Here is a 20,034-nt window from a genome sequence, read left to right on the forward strand (position 1 = left end):
GCCGGGTGGCGCCTCATCCTGACGACCTCTCCCGAGTCTAGTAGCACCTGCTAGAGTAATCTAGAATGACTAGAATTCAAGCTAGCACTGTTCTTACATTCTACACCTACAGCTGTGATGTTATGTCAATTATATATGTACATTTTATTTGAATGCATTTACAACTCCTTTACCTTTTTCAGGTCTTGGGTTCCTTGTAAAACTATTTGCATTAGGATTATTCTACTCTTCAAGCTATACCCATTCAGGTGCACCTCAGTGGTTGGGTGTGGGTAACTTTCTGATGAGATTGCAACCATATGATCATTAACATGTACCTCAAACTTAACATTTAGCAAGACTCAAGGCAATAATAATAATAATAATAATAATAAATAATAATAATAATAATAATAATAATAAAAATCACGATGAAAGAAACATACATCAAATATCCAGAACAAGGTCTTCTGTAGATGAATGCTAGAGGGTTGGGGAGCCCTTGCGTCCCAATTCCAACTGTAAATCAGACCATGACTAAAACATTGGCAAGCCCAAAATCTAGTAAATAAAGTACAAACAACCACACTGACACAAATGCAGATTATTGGCAAACTGATGCAAAATATTTATTCCAAGTTTTTTTTTTTCTTTCCTTGATGCAGTATTTTCTTTTGTTCCAGTCCTCATACAGATAACCCCATACGTGACACGCCTTTTTATCTTTTCAAATCTGTAAATAATGTTATCAAAATAATCTTAATCTTTGAAAACTCACAAAATTTTATTTTATCATATTTTACAATCCACCCTGAATATCAAGGCTGCAGGAACAAGAACGTGCAAAACAAAAAAAAAAAACAAAGGGAGGAGCCTATGAGAAATTTACAGCGGTGCAAAACAAAAATCTCTTATTTAAATAACAAAGCCTTTAACCTTTCCAGCAAAAAAAAAAAAAAAATCAAAAAGCAATATTGAATCTGGTTATTAGCAGTATTTAAAAGACAATAACATCAATATTCATTATCCACGTTGATTGTTTCAGCACACCGCTAACTCGACAAGTTACTTGTAAAAAATGATTCAAAGCCGGTTTTGCAAAGTTTCAGCATCTCAATACTTATTAGTTTTGGTTTTGCAAAAAAAAAAAAAAAATCCAGTGTGCATTGCCCTTTTCCTAAATATCCAAAGAAGTTTCTGTGAAGCCTAAAATTGGGGCAAAAAAAAAAAAAAAAAAAATTAATGGAAGGAAAAAAAGCGTCAAGCCAGAATTTCTATTTTAAAAAAAAATAAAAAATACAGGAAAAGGTTAAAGCCACGTTAGGTTTCGTCGGCCGAGGTCTCACTGCTGCTTGTTTCTGTCTCAGAGCCCTCTTCCAATTCCAGTGGGCTTCTCCAGGGACCAAGCTGAAAAGCACCGCTGTTGTTCTTCAAGAGGAGTCCGTTCTTTCCAATGCCATTTTTCTTCAGCTGAAATACATTTAAAAGAATACAGTTCTCAATTGATCATCCTTTTTAGATGTATTATTATTATTATTCACAGCAAACATGCTGCACAGACATAGACTGTGCAGACCTGCAGTCCCCTGCTTCCAAGAATACACGAAACAGTTGTGTGTTTACTCCAGCGTCATGGATAAGGAATTCCTGTGATTAACAAGGGCTTTGAGTTCCGCTGTAAGGATCCAATGGGGTAAATATCATCCGGAAAATCACAGAAGTCAGTATCTGAAATGGGTTATGAGACTTTGGCAGCAGGTCCATTGGCAGTAGGTGGTGGGCTTACAAAAAGCATGTAAGCAAGCTGCTCTCTTGGGACACACTCAATGAAAGCTGCATCATACCTGCTCAGTTTTAGCCTGAAATTCTTTCAGTTCATCCTCAGTCAGCGGCAGACAGTTCTCATCGTTTTCTGGGTGCTCCTGCCACCCCATGGCTTTCAACAACCTTGAGGGAAAAAAAAACAAAGACTATTTAAAATGCGTGAACTGATCAGAGAATAGCCAGCCATAGCAGTGGAGTGGCCCATGCTAAACCCTTCCATAGATACATCAATCTTTTCCTGCATCAATAAAGTATTCCACTGAAGAGAGACAGACTCAGATCAGACTATACGTGCCATCTTCAACATCTGATCCAGCTCCTCACAATCTTTAATGCCTAAAAATTTGTTTCCCCATACACCGCCAATGAATCTACAAAAAATAATTAAAATAATGTAAAAATGAAATGCCATAAGTTTATTTAAAACCACAATGGACCCTATTTAGGGAAAGGTGCAAAAAGGTGAGATTAAATAAAACAATTACATAATAAAAAAATAAATATATATATATATATATATATATATATATATATATATATATATATAATATATATATATATAAAATCTAGCAAGTTGGAGGAAGTCATTTCTTGCTAGCTTCATGCTTCTAAATTGTGTTTTATTCCTCTCTGAAAATCTGCTTTTGCACTTGCTTCATGTACGCGTGTGTTTCTAATGCACTAGTGAGACAGCGGGGAGGATATTTTGAGTTTGTTACCTATGCTCTGCTTCCAAAGAGCTAGACAGGTGTTCAGTGTCTGAGTCGCTGAGCGAGAGAGAAAGACCGTTCTGATGGCAATTTCCTTCACCATATTCTGTTGGTTCAGGTGTACTACTTTGACCCTGAAAAGGAAAATATGTTTTTCAGATTGTTTGGGGAGGGATGGAGGGATACGACTAACATCCACAATTAAAAGTGGCCTGAACAGCAGGTAAGGGAGCAAATTATCTAGAAAGCAAAACATTTCAAATGATCCAACACCAGAAAGGATTGACCAATGAAACTTTGCAAAAAAGGTCGCTGTATGAGAATCCTAGCGTCTACGATGAAGAAACTAAAAACTTGTCCTCACTTGAACCGCCATGCGGGTCTCTTTGACCCATTTTGCATTTAAAATGTTAATTAATCTTCCATTGTAAATCGCATGTGTTTGTCCATTTTTTGACTTTTCCTAAATATTGAATTAAATATCCTGACGGCGTTTGATAGCCAGAATCGCAAAAATGACAAAGTTAAACAGTTCTACCCAGAACCGTCACGCGGGTCAATGTGACCCAAACATTACAATACATGCCTTTTTTGTAATATAACATAAGATATTCTATTTTTTTGTAAATGCAACAAATAAGACATGCCTCCTCCTCCTAGCACACATTTTTTTTTTTTTTCAAGCCTTTGTTTGTAGACTGACTATGAGACAGAGATTGCTATGATAGTGGACTTGTCAAGATGCCAACTCAGTGAAAGCCTAGTTGCTTATTTTTCAATGTACCTGGGAGACACCAGTCCTTAGTTTTGTTCCACAAATGCAACTGGGAACATATCAGAAGGAAATATTTAATCTTGAAAGTAGTTATTTTGATTGGAACGGCAAGCTGCACTCGGATGCCTACAGCAAACTGAAATGACAGGTAGGATAACAAATTATATGCCTAATATGAAACGTATCTTATATATTCTTTTTTTTTTTTTTTTTTTTTTTTTTAAAACATTACTTTTAGAAAATAAACATTTCGATTTTACAGGTTTGCATGTACCAGTTTACATGTGTTTACACAATAGTGTTCAATGGAACTGCACCTGTCAGCTGGCAGACGCGTACGCGCCTCCATAGAGTACAGTGTAGCCCTCATACCGGAAGTGGTGGTATATTTTATTTTTATGTAGCATTAGAAACAATGATTTCGGTTTTGCACTTGTGTGTACATATTCCTGATTACCTGTACACTGGTATATGTACATACCAGTTTCTTTTGAAATGTGTATTTTATTATATTTTTTCACAGTTTGTAGTCGTGCTGTATATGCACCGATTTTAAAAATAAAGCCTTTTATGTTTAATTTTCCATTTAAATACAGTGTTTCTGGGATGCAAATGATAGATATGATGTTCATGCATAAACCTTTTCAGTTGTATCCGACAGCATGTCTTTCATTTTCACAACTTTAAAAATGTATGGGTCAAAGTGACCCACGTGGTGGTTCTAGGTTCTAGGACTCACTTCCTCCTGGGCGGAGGGGCTCTGGCAGGCAGAGACGCCCCCATTCCTCTCGTCCTTCAGAGCCTTCAGAAACTCGCTCTTCTTGTCAGTGCTGCGACGCATCAGCCTCACCAGGCGAGGGGGGTTGATGTCCATCGGAGGGGTGGTGCTGGAGGAAGTCTACAAAAACAAGATGCAAACCCTCAGGTCAGGAGAACAGCGAGAGAGAGAGAGAGAGGTCAAATTAATAAATACAGGAATGGAAATAAGACTCACCCATTCCAGGTTTTACTACAAGCTTGATTAGCCACTGTGTATAGATAACAAGCACAGGTGTGCCTTATTAAACTCCCAGTAAAACCAGGAGTGGATGAAACCGCTATGCAACGGATGTCTTATTTCCATCCCTGAAGTAATTGCCTTCTTGAGTTTCTTATATTTTTGATAAGCAGAGAGCAGAAGTCCCAATTTATCCCAGTCACTCATGAATTTTTAATTCCATTTTTAAAAAATCTTTACACATGGTTTATTCTATGGTCTGTGAGAAGTTGCCCTGCCCAAAAACCCCACATGTGCTTTATAAAGTATAGCATAGACAGCATGGTATAATTACACATGCAGTGACCAGAGGGGTTACACTGTTTGGTGCTACCTTGAAAGTATATGAAGCACAAAAATCCATCGCTCAGATTCGTTATTAAGGATTAACCTTTCAGGGTATCATTTAGGACAAACAGCATTGGGTCAATTCTGGGTTGTCAATAAGTCACTCTCCTTGATTATACTGAGCACCAATTCAATACAGTAAAAGTAAAACTTCCTATTGCAATCCCTGCTCCTCGTCAGTTTGCCTGGATGTATCCGATATGCTGGAAGCAGCAGGGATCCTCAGAGCGAGGCCTCCGCTAGGCTCATACCTCCTTCAGGGACGTGTGACTCGAGCTGCTCATTTGAACCAGAGGTTTGGTCGCGGATACAGGGCTGGTGAAGGCGGAGTCCCGGCCTGAGAAATGTAAACCGGATTTAATTTCCCTTCCATTGGGTTTCCATGGACCTGCCTGCAGCAGGAATGAAGAAAAAAGAAAGTTAAAATAAAAGAAATATCTTAAAATAAAAGAAAAACTCTCGCTAGATTATTCACAGCTTGAAATAAATCTTAAACATATTATAAAAACAACAGAGCCACCCTCAAGTCCTTGCACCTGGTTAAAAGAACAAATGAATTTTGTTCTCTCTTGTTCTGGAACATCCCAAATATTCTCATATAAAAAAAAAAAAGGAAATAAATAAATAAATAAATCTGAAAAATCTGACCCATTCTCCCTACAATGACCCTGAGTCTACCAGGTGAGCCATACCCAGTTAGCACTCGGACTGACACACAAGCGCGCGCACACACACACACACACACCTTAGTCAGGGGAGCTGCTGGTTTGGGCACCAGGTTTTTGTAAACGCTGGGTCCGGTGACGTGGGTTTTGTTTCCGTTTGCAGGGAGGGGTCCTGCGATTGCAAACCCTGCGCAGAAAGCAGCAGAGGGGTCGTCTTTCGAAACCTTCTTGATGACCAGCATCTTTGAAACGCTCTGCTTGGCACTGGGAGGGTTCTCTTCATATTAAAATAAATGAATCAAGATTTCAGTATGCAATCAGCAGTTTAATTGGTGCAAATTAAAAAACTAAAAGCAGACAGTTTATGTATTTATTTTATAAGACAGTATTTAAAAGCATTTACCCCACACTCCGACTGGGGTCCCCAGAGGTCTGCTCTGGTTGGTTTGCCTTCCTGCTTCCGGATTGAGGGATGGCTGTTATACACATATACAAAAAAACCCCACAACATTAAACACATGAATTAAACTTAAAGTCTGTTATAACAAAACTGCACTGGTTTATCTGTGCTCTGCATTTTTAAAAGAAATATGCTGTGGCTACCTATTCTAGCTCCACATTGCACTGCAATGGACACAGCTGTGGCTACATATAGTGGACACTACAGGTGCTGCAGACAGGAGCTTTAACAAAGCTGATGTAGCAGGACTAGGCTCTTAGTTTTCGTTTTTTATTTTTGGTCATGTGTTGTCCCTTTTTCCTCCTATAAGTTGAATGAGACTTTGATTCTGTTTCACCAATAATGTTAAAATTCAAAATTAATTCAAACCCAAAACAAAAAGCGAGGTCAGATAAATTGTTTTTCCCGGATTTAAAATCTTAATGGCTTTTTGCAAAAATGTTATAACCTATTTTGCAAATAGTTTCCTCTTAAATCACCATTTAATTAAATCTATTTAACTGAACAACTCGCTGTTTGCGGGAGAAAAAACAAAAGTGAACTAGTTTCACAATCAACGTTCAAACTGTGATAGAGAAATAAACACCAAAAACAAAGCACCCTAAGCATGACATACACTCCTAGGAACTGGCATTGCATCCCAAGAAAACCTGAGACTCTTACCTTTGGCTAAAGAACGCTCAAACCAAGCAGAAATACTCAAAACCCTTAACGAAACTGTGACACGTACTCATGTGGCTTCCCTACCCCCCCCCCCCCCACCCCCACCCCCACCCCCACACCCACCAACCCTATGATCGCTCATTCTCCTTCCAAAACACACATTCCTGTCAGTCAAGCTTTACCCCAGTCCTCCACCTCAAGAAAAATTCTCATCCTTACAAAATCCTCTTCCACAAACTTCAGCTTCGCCCCCTTGGGGCCCTTCTCCCCCCTGGCCTGGGCAGCCTGCTTGTCCTGGAAGGCGGGCCCCTTGCGGGGGTGCACGCTGCCGTTCCCGTGCCGCTGCGGGGCGCGGTGGTGGTGACGGTGGTGATGGTGGTTCACTGCCTCGGTGCCCCGGGGCGTGCTATTGCAGCTGGAGTTCTCCTTCCAGCCCTGGTTACTGATGAGCCCAGCGTGGGGGCCTTTCGACACACCAGAGTCCACCGAATCATGTCGGAGAAGGGAAGGTTGTTGCCAGCCATCTGATAATAAATAAATAAAGAAAATGAATAATGCTGTTAAACATTTTAAGAGCTTTCTTAGACGTTTTATACCAACCTCCATGAATGTAGAATACATGTAATTTGCAAATCCTTACAGTTGCACAATTTTTTTTTTTACTATAGGAAATATTTATTGGGCACAATTTTATATCAATTTTTGTGTCCTCACAAGGGAGATCATTGAAAACACGCCAACACAACAGGTTCTGTTAACAGTTACCAAGGTGTGGGAATCCACTGATGCAGAACTAGCAGTTGATCTCCCCCCAGACATCCAATCTGTCTGATCGTTTAAGCATATATGAGAGCTCTGGTGTACCTAAATGAGCACTTAGCAAAACCTGGAATGACTTCCACATGAAATAACTGAACAAGCAGTGATGGTATTGAAATGTCATCAGACCCACCCCCAGCGGTGCGAAGAGGGCCATGGTTAAAGAATCCATCGGAAGAGTTGTGTCGTCTGCGGCTTACTCCAAAGCGGCCCTCTCCTCTGGAAAAGTGCTCTCCGTGTTTCTCAAGCATGGGTGCGGGAGACTATGGAGGAAAACGAACAAGAAAAAAGTTAAGACACTAATGGCTTGTGTACAGCAGATACTTCATCATGCGCTGTGGTCCACTGACAAATCTTTGCTAGCAGTAATGAGACAAAAAACCAAAACAAAAAAACTAAATGATTCAGGGAATGGAAATATGACTCCTACTGCACAGCAGTTTTACCCATTCCAGGTTTTAATACGAGCCTGATTTGCCACAGCATACAAGTAACATGCTCAGGCGTGTCTTATTAAACCAGGAATGGGTCAAGCTGCTATGCGATGGGAGTCTTATTTCCATCTCTGTAATGCAATTGTAGACACAAACTTATAAATTACAGAGTAATATGGAGCAGGGGAAAGTCATCACAAATTTACACTGCTATACTGTACACAGTAACTTAACAACCAGCAATTACACCAACAACAAATAAAAGGGTAACCCAAGGAGAAAAACCTAGAACCTTTCTTTAATGACAGTTTTTTGTTTTTGTGTCTTCTCTTATTTGTTGATAAACTATAAACCTGAAAGGGTGAAGTGTTGAAACAAAGCAGGAGCAATCCTCATGTTTCAAATAACAAAAAGTGTTTTTCATTTTGGTCCCCTTGCAACGCATTCCGCGATCGATACTGCAAAAAATTCGAAGCACTTGTTACGTCTCAAGAGATCACTTCAATATCGTGTGCCCACAAACATAGCAGTGTGTCACAGACTTAAACTATTACGTGCAAGTAAGAGGATCCAGTGTGGTGCGAATTTTACATGAACTACATCTGCAATTCAGTACTGAAGTAGGAATCAAAGACTGGCAGTGATGGCAGTACCTTGGACAGCTGCACAGGTCTCTCAAAGCAGCACTGACTTATTTGTTTGGTTTTCATTAGCTCATTCCAGATCTGCAAATCATACCTCCAGTTAAATACCAATAAACTGCTTAAACCTGGCTTCTCACTTGCTGTACCTTGGCAGGCTGGGGTGTAGAAAAGTTAAGCCAGGCAGGAACAAAGTCATGCTGCGCCATTTAGGTCCAGTGTCTCCAGTCAGTGGAGTGAGGCATCAAACCTCATGGCCAGGATCTATGGTGAGTGATGAAATACATAATCATTGGATTAAAAGGTGTTGCACAGAACTCTGATGACAAGATGTGGGGGTTCCCAGCCTGCCCTGTCAGTTTCACAACCCCACGTGAAGGGTGCACTTGAAACTGATCTGTTCTCTCTAGAAACGTTATCGGCTGGTTTCACAGACCCTGATTAGCCTAGTAGCCTTGGGACTACTATATTAGTCAAGGTTTGTGGAACCAGCCGTAATTACTGAATCGTACATTTTGGAGTAAAACAAAGTCAAGCAGATGTATGTTTTGTTTACAGCCTTCATCAGCACAGAGTATTCATGGTTACAATTAAATAAAGCACAATGAAGAAAGAAACTTAGAAAGAAAGGGAAACGAGAGAGTCAGTCAGAGAAATACAGAGACAGAGAGAGAGCGCGAGAGAAGGACCCACTGCTCACCCAGAGTTCGGGCTCTGTAGTCCAGCACCCTCTCCCTCTGTTTTCTGGATGGCTGATTGGTGTTGCTGAGCGACTGTGGGTGACGTAGCGGGTGTGCGATGCAGGGTACAGCTCCCAGGACGGTCGCTCGTTATCCCGAAGCACCAGAAGCAGCACTTGGTGCCAGCTCTTCCTCCCTGCTGCTCCCTCACCTACTCATTTTATACTCTTTCAAGTCACACGTACAGGAAAAAAAAAAAAAAAAAAAAAAATACAGGCGGAAACCAGAGCCCTGCTTTATGGAAACCTCTGTTCACCTCATTAATCTACTTTTGCAGCAAAAAGGGAGAAAAGAAATTCCACAAAGCGGATTGTCAACTCACATTACACTACTTGGCAGCAGCACAGGCCAAGTTTTTACACTTCTACTTATACACCTTGCATTTTAAACTGGGTAGGAGAGAGTGCAGATTTGCTACAACATGTGCAACATGTTTTGTTTCCTTCGCTAGTACATTTTGAAAAAAAATAAAATGCAGTCGTCACTTTGTTTGTATCAAACTGTTAGCACTGTTATGTTAAACTGGGGGTTAACTGCAATGGAAAGTTGGCTTTTTTTTTTTAAGATTAATTAGCTCACTCACTCATTATTTCCCCCCCACACCAAGAGTCTAAGTTCAGATTTTATAAACGAACTTTCCAACACATTAAAAAATATATTTCTCAGTGCTGCCTCCTGGGAGTACAGCACAAGCATTAATCAATTTAACAAATGGTGTAAAACAGTTGTTACAGTTTAGTCGTATTAATTAAAAAGATGAGTTTTATAAAAGCTGCAGTGTACGGTTGAGAATAACTGTTACGTAAATTTTGCACTGTTCTTTTCAGCTGTCAGAATGGTTATGAAACTCATTTAATGGTTATGAAACTCATTTCAAATTGGTAAATTTCAACCAAAGCGTCTTCTTTTTATCCTCACTGAAGTTCAGGAGCCTGTCCAAAGTCACGCCACTCTTATTTTCTGAAAACAAATAGAAAAAAAAAACAACTGCATTTACCTGAAACAAGTGTGCACATCAAAACCTACAAAGCAACACTGAATAGTCACAAATGTTACTCAAGTTAAAATGGTTAAATATGCAATAGACAGGAGGAGGATTAATTTCTACTTTGGTCCAGCATTTGAGCCACAAGACATCATCTCACAAGCTACCCTGAATGAAGTAGTGGGATGTGCTCCACTACAGTACATACCCTGAATGAAGTGGTGGGATGTGCTCCTCTACAGCACATACCCTGAATGAAGTGGTGGGATGTGCTACACTACAGCACATACCCTGAATGAAGTGGTGGGATGTGCTCCACTACAGTACATACCCTGAATGAAGTGGTGGGATGTGCTCCTCTACAGCACATACCCTGAATGAAGTGGTGGGATGTGCTACACTACAGTACATACCCTGAATGAAGTGGTGGGATGTGCTCCTCTACAGCACATACCCTGAATGAAGTGGTGGGATGTGCTACACTACAGTACATACCCTGAATGAAGTGGTGGGATGTGCTCCACTACAGTACATACCCTGAATGAAGTGGTGGGATGTGCTCCACTACAGTACACACCCTACAGGTGATGAATGGCTTAGAGAATTGGAAGAGCCAACACTGCAAGACCTGCATGCATTTCATCATCAGTTTATTTTTTGTATTTTTTAAATCAGGTTTTATATTTGGCCACTTATCTTGAGAGACTAGGTACTTAAACGTTAAGGACTTCCAGAAAACCTAAACTACATTCCCCTTAGACAGCACCCACAACACATCAAATTAGGAAACCCCCTGGACACTGGTTTGACTTTTTGGTGGTTTCTTTCTTTTCAAATATTACAGCTTATTGAATAATGAGTGGAATGTTTTTTTACAGGAGCAACACTGTATATTACATATTCATGGATAATGCTCTGTTTAATGGGAAACAAACACAACATTTAAACAACTGTGTTATCCACCCTTGCAATCGATGTATTGACAGTCCAGTAGTCTCTTTTTGAGGCAAAAAAATAAATAGAAAATTAAGCATGTATTATTATGCTTCGTCTTGTTGTCACTAATCTCTGCAATAACTCTTCTTGCAGCAAATGCCAGCATCAGACTGAAGCTGCTGTAAAAAGGCCATAGTCAACTTGTACACATTAAATAAAGTCTTCACTTTTTTTCCTCCAATGTCTTTTTTAGTTTGCTACAGTAAGCACGTATTTAGCTGATAAATGTTAAGCATGGGTTTATAGAGTAAATGTGTAAACTACAGTGCTTTTAAAATCCACATGGGGCATTATGACTTTTAATAACTAATCTACACGTTACTCCATCATTTGTATGCAGCTGAAGCACATGGACTAATTATCTTACTAAAAACAATCCTGGGGATGACCAGGAAAAAAAAAACAGAATTCAAAGACACTAACCGAAAACTCTCAATGTCAACTGGGAAAATAAATGTTATTGCAGCAAGCAGGCGGTCTATACTCTCAGTAAAATATTTATTTGTCATTTAAAGTAAAATAAAACAGCCCCCAAAAAATCTAAACGTTTGCAGAAATCTACCTCCTTTACATAATCGCATAGAACAATCACCTACATATTTTAGAATAATTCATATTCATTAAACCGCAGTTGTCCTATAAAATTGTACAGTGTGTTCCAAAAAACAAACAAACAAAAAAAAAAACAACATCAATCCATACCTCAGCAATGGGTTGCGTTGTACTTATTCTAAAAATTACAAGGGTAGTTTAACGTTACACTGTAAAAACTTTACAAATACAGATGAATTAGGCAGGCCAACGAGGAAGCAAATGCTGTGTTTAATCAATCACACGAATGTGAACACAGTACAAATTAAAATAAAAAGCTTCAATAAAGAAAGTATTCAGACTCAAGTTATTATTTTTTTACGCCATTCACTGTTTTTAAACAAATCCTTGAACAACATCTTATCTCCTGCGAAGCGCCAGTTGCGGGGGTGAGCCTATAGACATTGCGTTTAGATTCCCCGAAGAACAACAGCAAACACCCGCTTTGCTCTCACGTCGTATACAGCTGAAGTAAACAAATGTTTCTGACCCCCCCATCCTACTAATAATAACCGACCTGCTCCAAAATGGCTGCCCTGCCCACTCTCCGAGGATAAATATCTTGCTGCCCATGATTTCTGTACACACACCTCTGTGATTCCTCAGCGGGGTTTTACTCGAGTTTCCCAGTCCGGCTTGCAGTCCTGTGCTGTGCTTCGTGTTTCCACCCCCTGCTCTCGTCTGCTCCGCGGCTTGCGATGTCCCCACGCGTTGGCTTGCTCTTGGTGTTTGTGTATTGTTTTGGTCAGTGTCCAGTGCTGCCAGTCGCTCCTGTGTGTATCTGTGTGTATCTGTGTATATCTATCTGCCTGCCTGCCTTCTTTCTTTTCTTTTCTTTTCTTTTCTTTTCTTCTCTTTTTTCTTTTCTTTTCTTTTCTTTTCTTTTCTTCTCTTCTCTGTCTCTCTCTCTCTCTGTCTGACTCGCTCGATCGCTCCTCATCTGCTTCTCACACTCCAGCGCTCTCGCTCTCAGGAAGCACCAATCGAACTCAGAGATGATCGTGCCTGTGAGTCATGTGACCTGCACTGCATCACAGCCCCCGAAAACACTGAGTCTTGAGCGCGCTGTCACCATTAATATAATAATAATTAATAATAATAATAATAATAATAATAATAATAATAATAAATAATAATAATAATAATAATAATAATATAATAATAATAATAATAATAATAATAATAATAATAATCATCATCATCATCATCATCATCATCATGAAAAACGGTTCAAACATTCTTATGCTGAGCTAGTATGGATTCACATCTGTCTATCTATCTTCTATTTATTGGTTTGTTTGTGTTTTAAAATAGATTTTATGATGTTATGATTGCATATATTGAAATTATATTGTAAATTAAATTTGTAATGATTGCAATTCTGTACTACTACTACTACTAATAACCTTTAAAGCAGTTTGCTCACAGTGGTACATACATAGAGAATATGTACTGTACATTTAGAAGCGGATACACGCCTGAGTAATCATGTGTGAATAGTCACGTGTGAATGATCTTATTTTTTACCTGACCTGCTCGTCAACTCATATCCTGTTACTGCTCCAACCACTTTCCGATTTCAATTACTGAGTTGTGTTTATTTATTTATTTTTGTTTCGTAGTACGCGACATGTCCTGTGGCGAATGCACTAGTTAGGATACATATTGCTTGAAGAAATATTGTCAAATCTGACAAGTTAGATTTGCCACAATTAAAGAAGGCACGTTGAGTCTCAAGTTACAACCGCACGGTGGGGACCACAAATACCTTTGCACAGTGCAATTAAACGTTTCAGTTCTCACTTGTGACCCCAGCGCAGTCCAATCTGCGCGTTACTTTTCTAGTTCTTGAAATATGCAGTTTATATTGAAAACTGCCTTCAGCCGTGCGCATGGGTCTGGACTCGGGACAGTTTCAGAAAGCGTTTTCAAAATTTCACAGGAGAGGAACGAAAATGCTTGCATTGCCGTTTATAACCGGAGCGTGTATATGGTTACATGTCCAACTTCAAAGCGAGATTGAGAATGACCCTTTTAACGCCTGAACGTAACATTTGCAGTTTTATTTATTGATATATTTTGGCTGAAATAACAGTTATTGTATTAACGGTTAAATCTACGGGAAAAATAGATCTGTTTTTGTAAAGGCTTGGATTGTGCGGAACCATGTGTCATTTTAATGCAACTAAAAAATCATTTCGCGATTTGATCAAATGCGCATGTATTGCATCTGATTTTATCTTGTTTTTGACCATTTGGAACATTTATTAGTATTCTGACATAGAAATTGAATTGCACGATTCGTGTCAACAATTTGTACAGCGTGACGAGTAGCACAGAAGTAACGTAATATACTGGGGTCTCTATCGGGTGACACATGTATGTCTGTATTGCGTGTGCATTCTGTAGCAGTGTATTGCACACGAGTGGTTTGTAATATTGTGTTGTTTTGTTTTCAGATTTTAAAATGTTTTTCAGAGTGGCCAGAAGATACTTGCTGACTTCTTTTAGGGTAAGTGTAAAGGAATCTAAATCATTTCTGAATGAAAAAGCGAAGTTTGTACCATTGAAATACTGGCAATATAATCACATAACTCGGAACACCTCAGCATGGTTGCTAACATCGTATAAAAGGTCAGGTAGATATGGTAAAAGAAAAGTGATTGCACTAAAGAGGTTTGGAGTGAATGTCACCTGTAGCACAGGAGTGTGATCAGGTACCAGGAAGAGTAACTTTCATTTATTGTAAAATAAACAAGCAAAGAGTCATCCATGTTAATAGATAAGCAAATAGACGCCTCAGGCTTTTAACTTGTATGATTGAGTAGTTGTTTAGACTGCCTTTCAGTTATACTGTTTTATTTTAGGTTCAGACGCTGGTCACCCGCATGCTCAAGAAATCAGTAATGACCTGCGTGGCTCCCCAGCCCAACTCATTCCACCCCCCCCAAGCTCAAAGACTGCTCTTTGTAGCTCACTGCGCTCAGCTTCCATACTGGAGACCAGCCGGCGCCTGCATGCTTATCGGAGGTCAGCCGTTTCACTCCTCCACTCAGTCCCACAAGCGGAGGAAGACTCAAGAAGAGCCGCAAGAGCGGGAGCTGGACCTCTTGAGGTATGACATGAAGGATTTAATGAGGGGCCCCAAGCCTGCGCTGTACCTGGGCTTCTCCAGCTTGATTCCCTTCGTCTCCGCTCCGCTGCTGATGGCAGTTACGGAGGTGTACTGTCCTGACGTAGCCTTCGCCCAGGTGGCCTACGGAGCCTCCATTCTTTCTTTCCTCGGTGGAGCTCGCTGGGGGTTCACACTGCCAGAGGGGAGCCCTGCCAAGCCGGACTGGATGAACTTGGCTAACAGCGTGGTGCCTTCACTGTTCGCCTGGGTAGCGCTCCTGTTCAGGGGCAGCATCACAGAATCGTCTCTGATGGTGATCATGGGGCTGGGAATCGCGTTGCACTATGACCTCTCCCTCCTCCCCGGGTACCCTAGCTGGTTCAAGGCCCTGAGGACCATCCTCACCTTGGTAGCTACCTTTTCGCTGGTTGCGACTCTGATCATTAAAAATGTGTACCCTGAAAAAAAACTTTCAGAAATCTTTCAGAAAAACAACTGATGATTGTCTGTAGCTCTCAGGCAAGTACAGTACAATACAACAAAAGCCAATGGGTCTTGTGTCAATTTTGTGAAAATAATGTAAAGATATTGATATAGCCCTGTAACATTCTCTTTTTATAGGAGAAATAAAAAAATAAATAATAATAAGTTTATTGAAATGTATTTCTTACCAGGAAAACCCCCAGTGTGATTTTCCTTGAAGTGATTTAGTTCAGGGATTGACATATTTATAAAACCACAGTACACCTGGAAATGCTTGGAGTTGCAATGCATCTACTGGCACTATAATGAGTTATCATCCCCCGCTGGGGAAGGGTGATTTGGGGCCAGTATGCAAGCCACACTTTATGAGGTTATATTCTTTAGGTGTAAGTGTAGCAGTAAGAATGACTGCAGTAACAGCTGCCTCTGCTTTTGAAACTCGGTACAGAGAAGACGCAAAGCCCAAGTGATGAAAAAGATTACTTATATCATTGTAACAAGTGGCGTTTTGCATTTCGAACCTAAAAAAAAAAAATTAATTGGTTATACAATTGCCAGTTATCCACAAGCTTTTATGCAGAACAACAAATGTGTTTTAACATTTGTTAAACAAATAACTCCAACTCAACACGTTTTAGCACTTCATATTAAAATATCACACATTAAAAGATATTATTAATAAGATGTTATTAATAAAGTGATGTTCTTTTAAGAAGCCCATTAGAGCTCACTTTACTGCCACCTGTTTGGTAGTACTACCAAGTACCTTATTTTAGAAATATAATATACTCAAGTTGTCTAGTACAATATGTTGTTATTATGATAGCATTAAACAGGGTTGCAGAATACAGGTATGCTATGTTTTTTAGATAATAACCAACATGATGTATTTTACTTATTTGCAGACTAAAGCAGCCCACACTATTCTAGGTATAGCAGACAGGCGTTTTAATGTCTAAATGACATTCACACAGGGTTCAGACTCTAGATCATTTAGAACTGCAGAGACAACACTAATCACATCAGTTCAGCGCCACTGTCAATTAGCGAGCGTGCTTAGAATCTCATGAGATGTCTCGGAGGATAAAGCACTGTTGTATTGTGATCAGGAAAAGATCTCACGCAGACACGAGCTGGGCTATTAAATCTTCAAGGGCTCATGACGTTTTTTTTTTTTTTTTTTTTTTTTAATAATATAATAGGGCATCCCGTAACATTTGCCTTGAACTTTACGTGTTTATTTTTTTAAAGGAGTTTCTAATGAATTTAAACCCCCCCCCCCAAAAAAAAAAATAAAAAATGTTTTTTTTTTTTGTTTTTGTTTCAAAACTACATAGACAGATAATTATTTTTTTTTAATTTTAAAAATAAAAATAAAATAATAAAGTGTCCTCTAACTCTGGTTCCAAACTATGTTGGCTACTGCATTGGTTACTGCTTTGTGTTACTGTGTTCGTTCTGTTCAGTGGCATTTCTTTGTCTGGGTCTTTTGGGAGAAAACATTTTGTATGTGTGTGGGAATCCCTAATCTAACTAACCTGGGCTTTAACGTGAATGCTTGATTAATCTTTATAAATACCATGCGACTGTTTCAGTAAAATACATTCTTCAATTTTAAGCTGATTTAAGGTATATCGCGAGAAGGATGTCTTTTATATTTCATGTTTGTTGCATTTGATTTCATTAACTGGTTGATGAATAATTGAATCGAGTAAAACTAACTTGGAAGATAACTCTCAAATTGATTTAAACCCCTACTTATAACCTTAAAGAGTGTATTCATAAAGCAAGCATGGTCCTTCAGTGAAAAGGTGGGAGTCAATAAGGAAATACTGATAAAAAAAATAAAGGTTGATTATTCCCATGCCGTAAACTGCAAAGCTAAGATTCAAAGTGAAGTTTGGGGTGTTACCATAAAAATGTTCAAACTGCATGCAACCACAGGCTCACCTCAATGGAGGGCCAGACTAATGTTTCTTTTCCTTGCATAATACCTGGGCCTGTTCACAAAATAACACTTTCAGTTGTGTTTCTTTTCTTTTTAAAGAGGATTTATAAACATTTGACAGATTCTAACTTGAAAACAGGTCCTCCTGTGCTCTGAAAACCTGATTTCAATAAAAAAACTGTCCTTTGCAGAGCAGTCATGAAAACACTCCTTACAGGTTTTGTGAATTAACAGCATCTGCCTCAGATACAGAAATGACCTTTTCTACAGTAATTGCTGGTGGTTGCACAAGACCAAGCTGCTGGAGGTTACATTAGGAATAGATGACATGAATGCGCAACACTGTGACCCATGGGACACTGCTTGAACGTGATGTATAGACATCCTGTACTGTGTACAGTGAGTAGTTATTTATCACACAGCAAACAATAAAAGAAACTCTGTACACATCTAATCACTGTGAATGTCTGACTAACCAGGAATGCATTTATCACTCTTCCCTCATGTAAACACTTTGAGCTCTATTCACAAACCCTGTTATTTAGTTATATTCTCTATCTTCTCTTTCTTAGCAAATGCATCTGCGTAACTGAAAAGCACAGCATCCACATCAGTTCCCTGTTATCCAGCAGCATTTAAGCAAACTCCAGTGCCACACTATATACATGTGTTTTACTTTATACTAAGAGCTAACAGACTGTGCAGTTTGTGATGTTTTTGCTGGTGCAAGGGGGGGGGTGTCGGGTGCCCTTTTATATCTGGAAATTTAATAGCGTGCCGCCAGAAATTAAGCAAGTGCTTCTGTTTGTTTCAGCTGAATCTACCCCCCAAGTTTTATGGCCCGTTGTTTTCAGTTCGCTGTCAATCAGCACACTTCTGTGCATTCTTAGTAGTAAATTACATTGCAACCTTTTGAACAAGTTGTGACCAATGCTAGCATCCGCTACAGAGCCTCTTCTCTTTCTCTTCCGTTGATGTATTTGTGAAATGGACCAGCCCACGTATATCATGCCCCCCAGCACTGCCACCCCGAGCCCGCTGCGGGCCTGGTGCAGAGGGGACACTGTGGTCCAGTACTGGCTGAAGGAATCTAAGTGCTCCACGCAGCTCAGTGCCCTGCTGTCACTCCAGCGCCCCCCTTGCAGACGAGTGTACCCTCCTGCAGGGGCAGAGAGAGAAACAGCCACACAATTACACTGCAGCATTCTGCTCTGTATAATATCTCAGCGTCCAAAACATATACCCACATTTTCACTCACCCTTGTGCAAGAGCTTTCATTAATATTACAGGGATGGCAATAAGATTCCCACTGCATAGCAGTTTTATCCATTCCTGGTTTTACTACGAGTTTACCAAGACACTCCTGAGCGTGTTACCTGCTGTATGCACTGTGGCTCACCAAGCTCGCAGTAAAACCTGCTCTGCTTATGGAAGGTGTCATCCACCGGGAAGCAGCATTAGTTACCTATGGCGTAAAGATATTTTCTTGCCTTTCTTCGGGGCCTGATCTTGGCTGGCTGAAGTACGCTGAACATCTTGTTCTCTTTAGGTGACTTGCTGACTTCTGTGTATTCTTTCAGGAGGGTCTGTAGCGCCACCCTCAGGCTGAAATCGGAAATACCTTCAGGAGGAGAGAGTTGGAACAAGATCTAGACACCGCCGCTCTTTAACTGTATTAATCCTTCACATATGCCAAGTATGATATCAATCACTTCAACGGTTCCCAAGAAGAACTTAAATGGTTTCTAAAAAAATGCGTCAAACGGACACTTTCGTTTCCGGTCAACACCATTTAAAAAAAAAAAAAAATCAGTTGAATTGCTACAGTGTCACGGATGATTCTTGTGAAGTTTGGAGTTAGTCAAGTAAACCGTTTGTCAACTGAGGCAGTTTTAAATTTAAGACGTAAACATACACCTGGCGGGCATCACCATTTTCACATATTTGTACCCCATGTTACTGGGACAATAACTACCAAGTTTGGAGTTTGTTGATCAAACGGTGTTCAAACAGCAGCAGTTTGCTGTTAAGGGCGCGTTTCGCTATAGCTTGTGGCAGCCATTTCGACATAAAAATTTACCGAAGAAACTTCTGCTTCGCAAACTTAATGCGGGTTTGGATGCTGATGATATATGCCAAGTGTCAGATCAATCGCTTCACCGGTTCCCAAGAAGATTTCGAAATGTTTTATCGAAAAATGTGTCACAGCTCTAATTGCAAGGACGCAGCAGCACAACCTTTTTCAGCATCAGAGAGCCAGTGCATCTAGCTTGCTACCTGCCAAGACAGAACCTGATCAGGCACACAGCTGCGAAGCAGCAGCAGCTTAAAGTTTTGGGAAGAATAATAATAATAAAATAATAATAATAATAATAATAATAATAATAATAAACTTTAACAATAGGCTTCCCAGCCTTGCTTGGAAGCCTAACAATAATAATAATAATAATAAATAATAATTGTTATTAACAATTAATTTGTGATAAAGAAAATATTGTTATACCGCTCAGTTAACTGCAATGATGCGATACAGTCAAAACATATTGAACGGCTGATTAATACACGTCAAATGTGAAGTTAGGGAACTCATTTAACAAACACATACCTTTCAAAAACACGGGGTTTCACCTGTTTAAACAAAGCGATAACAACCCCAACCTGAAACTGACGTGCTGCTTGACTGTCAGGATGAAAACTAACCAGCTCTTCCGCCTGTCAATCCACTCTGAGTCTCACCCCTCTGCTCTGAACACGCAGAAACAAACGCGCACAGAGATGAGGCTACTGCTGGCTGATTCCTTCCTTTGGTGAATGCAACCCC

General features: G+C 39.8%; 2 protein-coding genes and 1 long non-coding RNA gene across 7 annotated transcripts; 1 reads left to right on the plus strand and 2 right to left on the minus strand.

Annotated features, from left to right (window-relative positions):
* Window positions 1–593: 593 nt before the first annotated feature.
* Window positions 594–12,512, minus strand: LOC121326898 (vasculin-like protein 1). 3 transcript variants are annotated; one of them, XM_041270530.1, is made up of 13 exons: window positions 12,257–12,512; window positions 9,055–10,054; window positions 8,504–8,618; window positions 7,413–7,542; window positions 6,680–6,984; window positions 5,741–5,813; window positions 5,418–5,614; window positions 4,924–5,064; window positions 4,028–4,186; window positions 2,523–2,647; window positions 1,824–1,926; window positions 1,326–1,449; window positions 595–1,185 (listed from the first exon to the last, which is right to left on the minus strand). In XM_041270530.1, exons 3-13 carry the CDS (start codon window positions 8,561–8,563, stop codon window positions 1,157–1,159), a joined length of 1,446 nt encoding a protein of 481 aa, XP_041126464.1. In that variant the 5' UTR covers window positions 8,564–8,618; window positions 9,055–10,054; window positions 12,257–12,512; the 3' UTR covers window positions 595–1,156. The 3 variants fall into 3 exon arrangements, with proteins under 3 accessions (XP_041126465.1, XP_041126464.1, XP_041126466.1); XM_041270531.1 differs by having other exon boundaries at window positions 594–1,449; XM_041270532.1 differs by lacking the exons at window positions 595–1,185; window positions 1,326–1,449; window positions 1,824–1,926 and adding an exon at window positions 3,298–3,424 and having other exon boundaries at window positions 2,555–2,647.
* A 380-nt stretch (window positions 12,513–12,892) lies between these two features.
* Window positions 12,893–16,465, plus strand: LOC121326430 (transmembrane protein 69-like). Of its 3 annotated transcripts, none has more exons than XM_041269693.1 (3): window positions 12,893–12,958; window positions 14,126–14,178; window positions 14,534–16,465. In XM_041269693.1, exons 1-3 carry the CDS (start codon window positions 12,922–12,924, stop codon window positions 15,278–15,280), a joined length of 837 nt encoding a protein of 278 aa, XP_041125627.1. In that variant the 5' UTR covers window positions 12,893–12,921; the 3' UTR covers window positions 15,281–16,465. The 3 variants fall into 3 exon arrangements, with proteins under 3 accessions (XP_041125627.1, XP_041125628.1, XP_041125626.1); XM_041269694.1 differs by lacking the exon at window positions 12,893–12,958 and adding an exon at window positions 13,097–13,417; XM_041269692.1 differs by lacking the exon at window positions 12,893–12,958 and adding an exon at window positions 13,464–13,713.
* A 117-nt stretch (window positions 16,466–16,582) lies between these two features.
* Window positions 16,583–19,943, minus strand: LOC121327101. Its single transcript, XR_005951526.1, has 3 exons — window positions 19,819–19,943; window positions 18,679–18,834; window positions 16,583–18,371 (listed from the first exon to the last, which is right to left on the minus strand). It is a non-coding gene; the product is annotated as an uncharacterized LOC121327101 (long non-coding RNA).
* Between the last annotated feature and the right edge of the window lie 91 nt (window positions 19,944–20,034).

This window comes from Polyodon spathula, chromosome 14 (assembly GCF_017654505.1).
Source record: "Polyodon spathula isolate WHYD16114869_AA chromosome 14, ASM1765450v1, whole genome shotgun sequence".
NCBI lineage: Eukaryota > Metazoa > Chordata > Actinopteri > Acipenseriformes > Polyodontidae > Polyodon > Polyodon spathula.

Excerpts from the sequence above, each read along its gene's own strand:
- LOC121326898 (XM_041270530.1), bottom strand. The coding sequence starts at position 8,563 with ATGGCGCAGCATGACTTTGTTCCTGCCTGGCTTAACTTTTCTACACCC. Across the intron at positions 7,543-8,503 it reads CTACACCCCAGCCTGCCAAG|TCTCCCGCACCCATGCTTGA; the intron begins GTACAGCAAGTG and ends TTTCCTCCATAG. Across the intron at positions 5,814-6,679 it reads AGTTTGTGGAAGAGGATTTT|CCATCCCTCAATCCGGAAGC; the intron begins GTAAGGATGAGA and ends TGTGTATAACAG.
- LOC121326430 (XM_041269692.1), top strand. The coding sequence starts at position 13,665 with ATGTCCAACTTCAAAGCGAGATTGAGAATGACCCTTTTAACGCCTGAA. Across the intron at positions 13,714-14,125 it reads GACCCTTTTAACGCCTGAAC|ATTTTAAAATGTTTTTCAGA; the intron begins GTAACATTTGCA and ends TTTTGTTTTCAG. Across the intron at positions 14,179-14,533 it reads ACTTGCTGACTTCTTTTAGG|GTTCAGACGCTGGTCACCCG; the intron begins GTAAGTGTAAAG and ends GTTTTATTTTAG.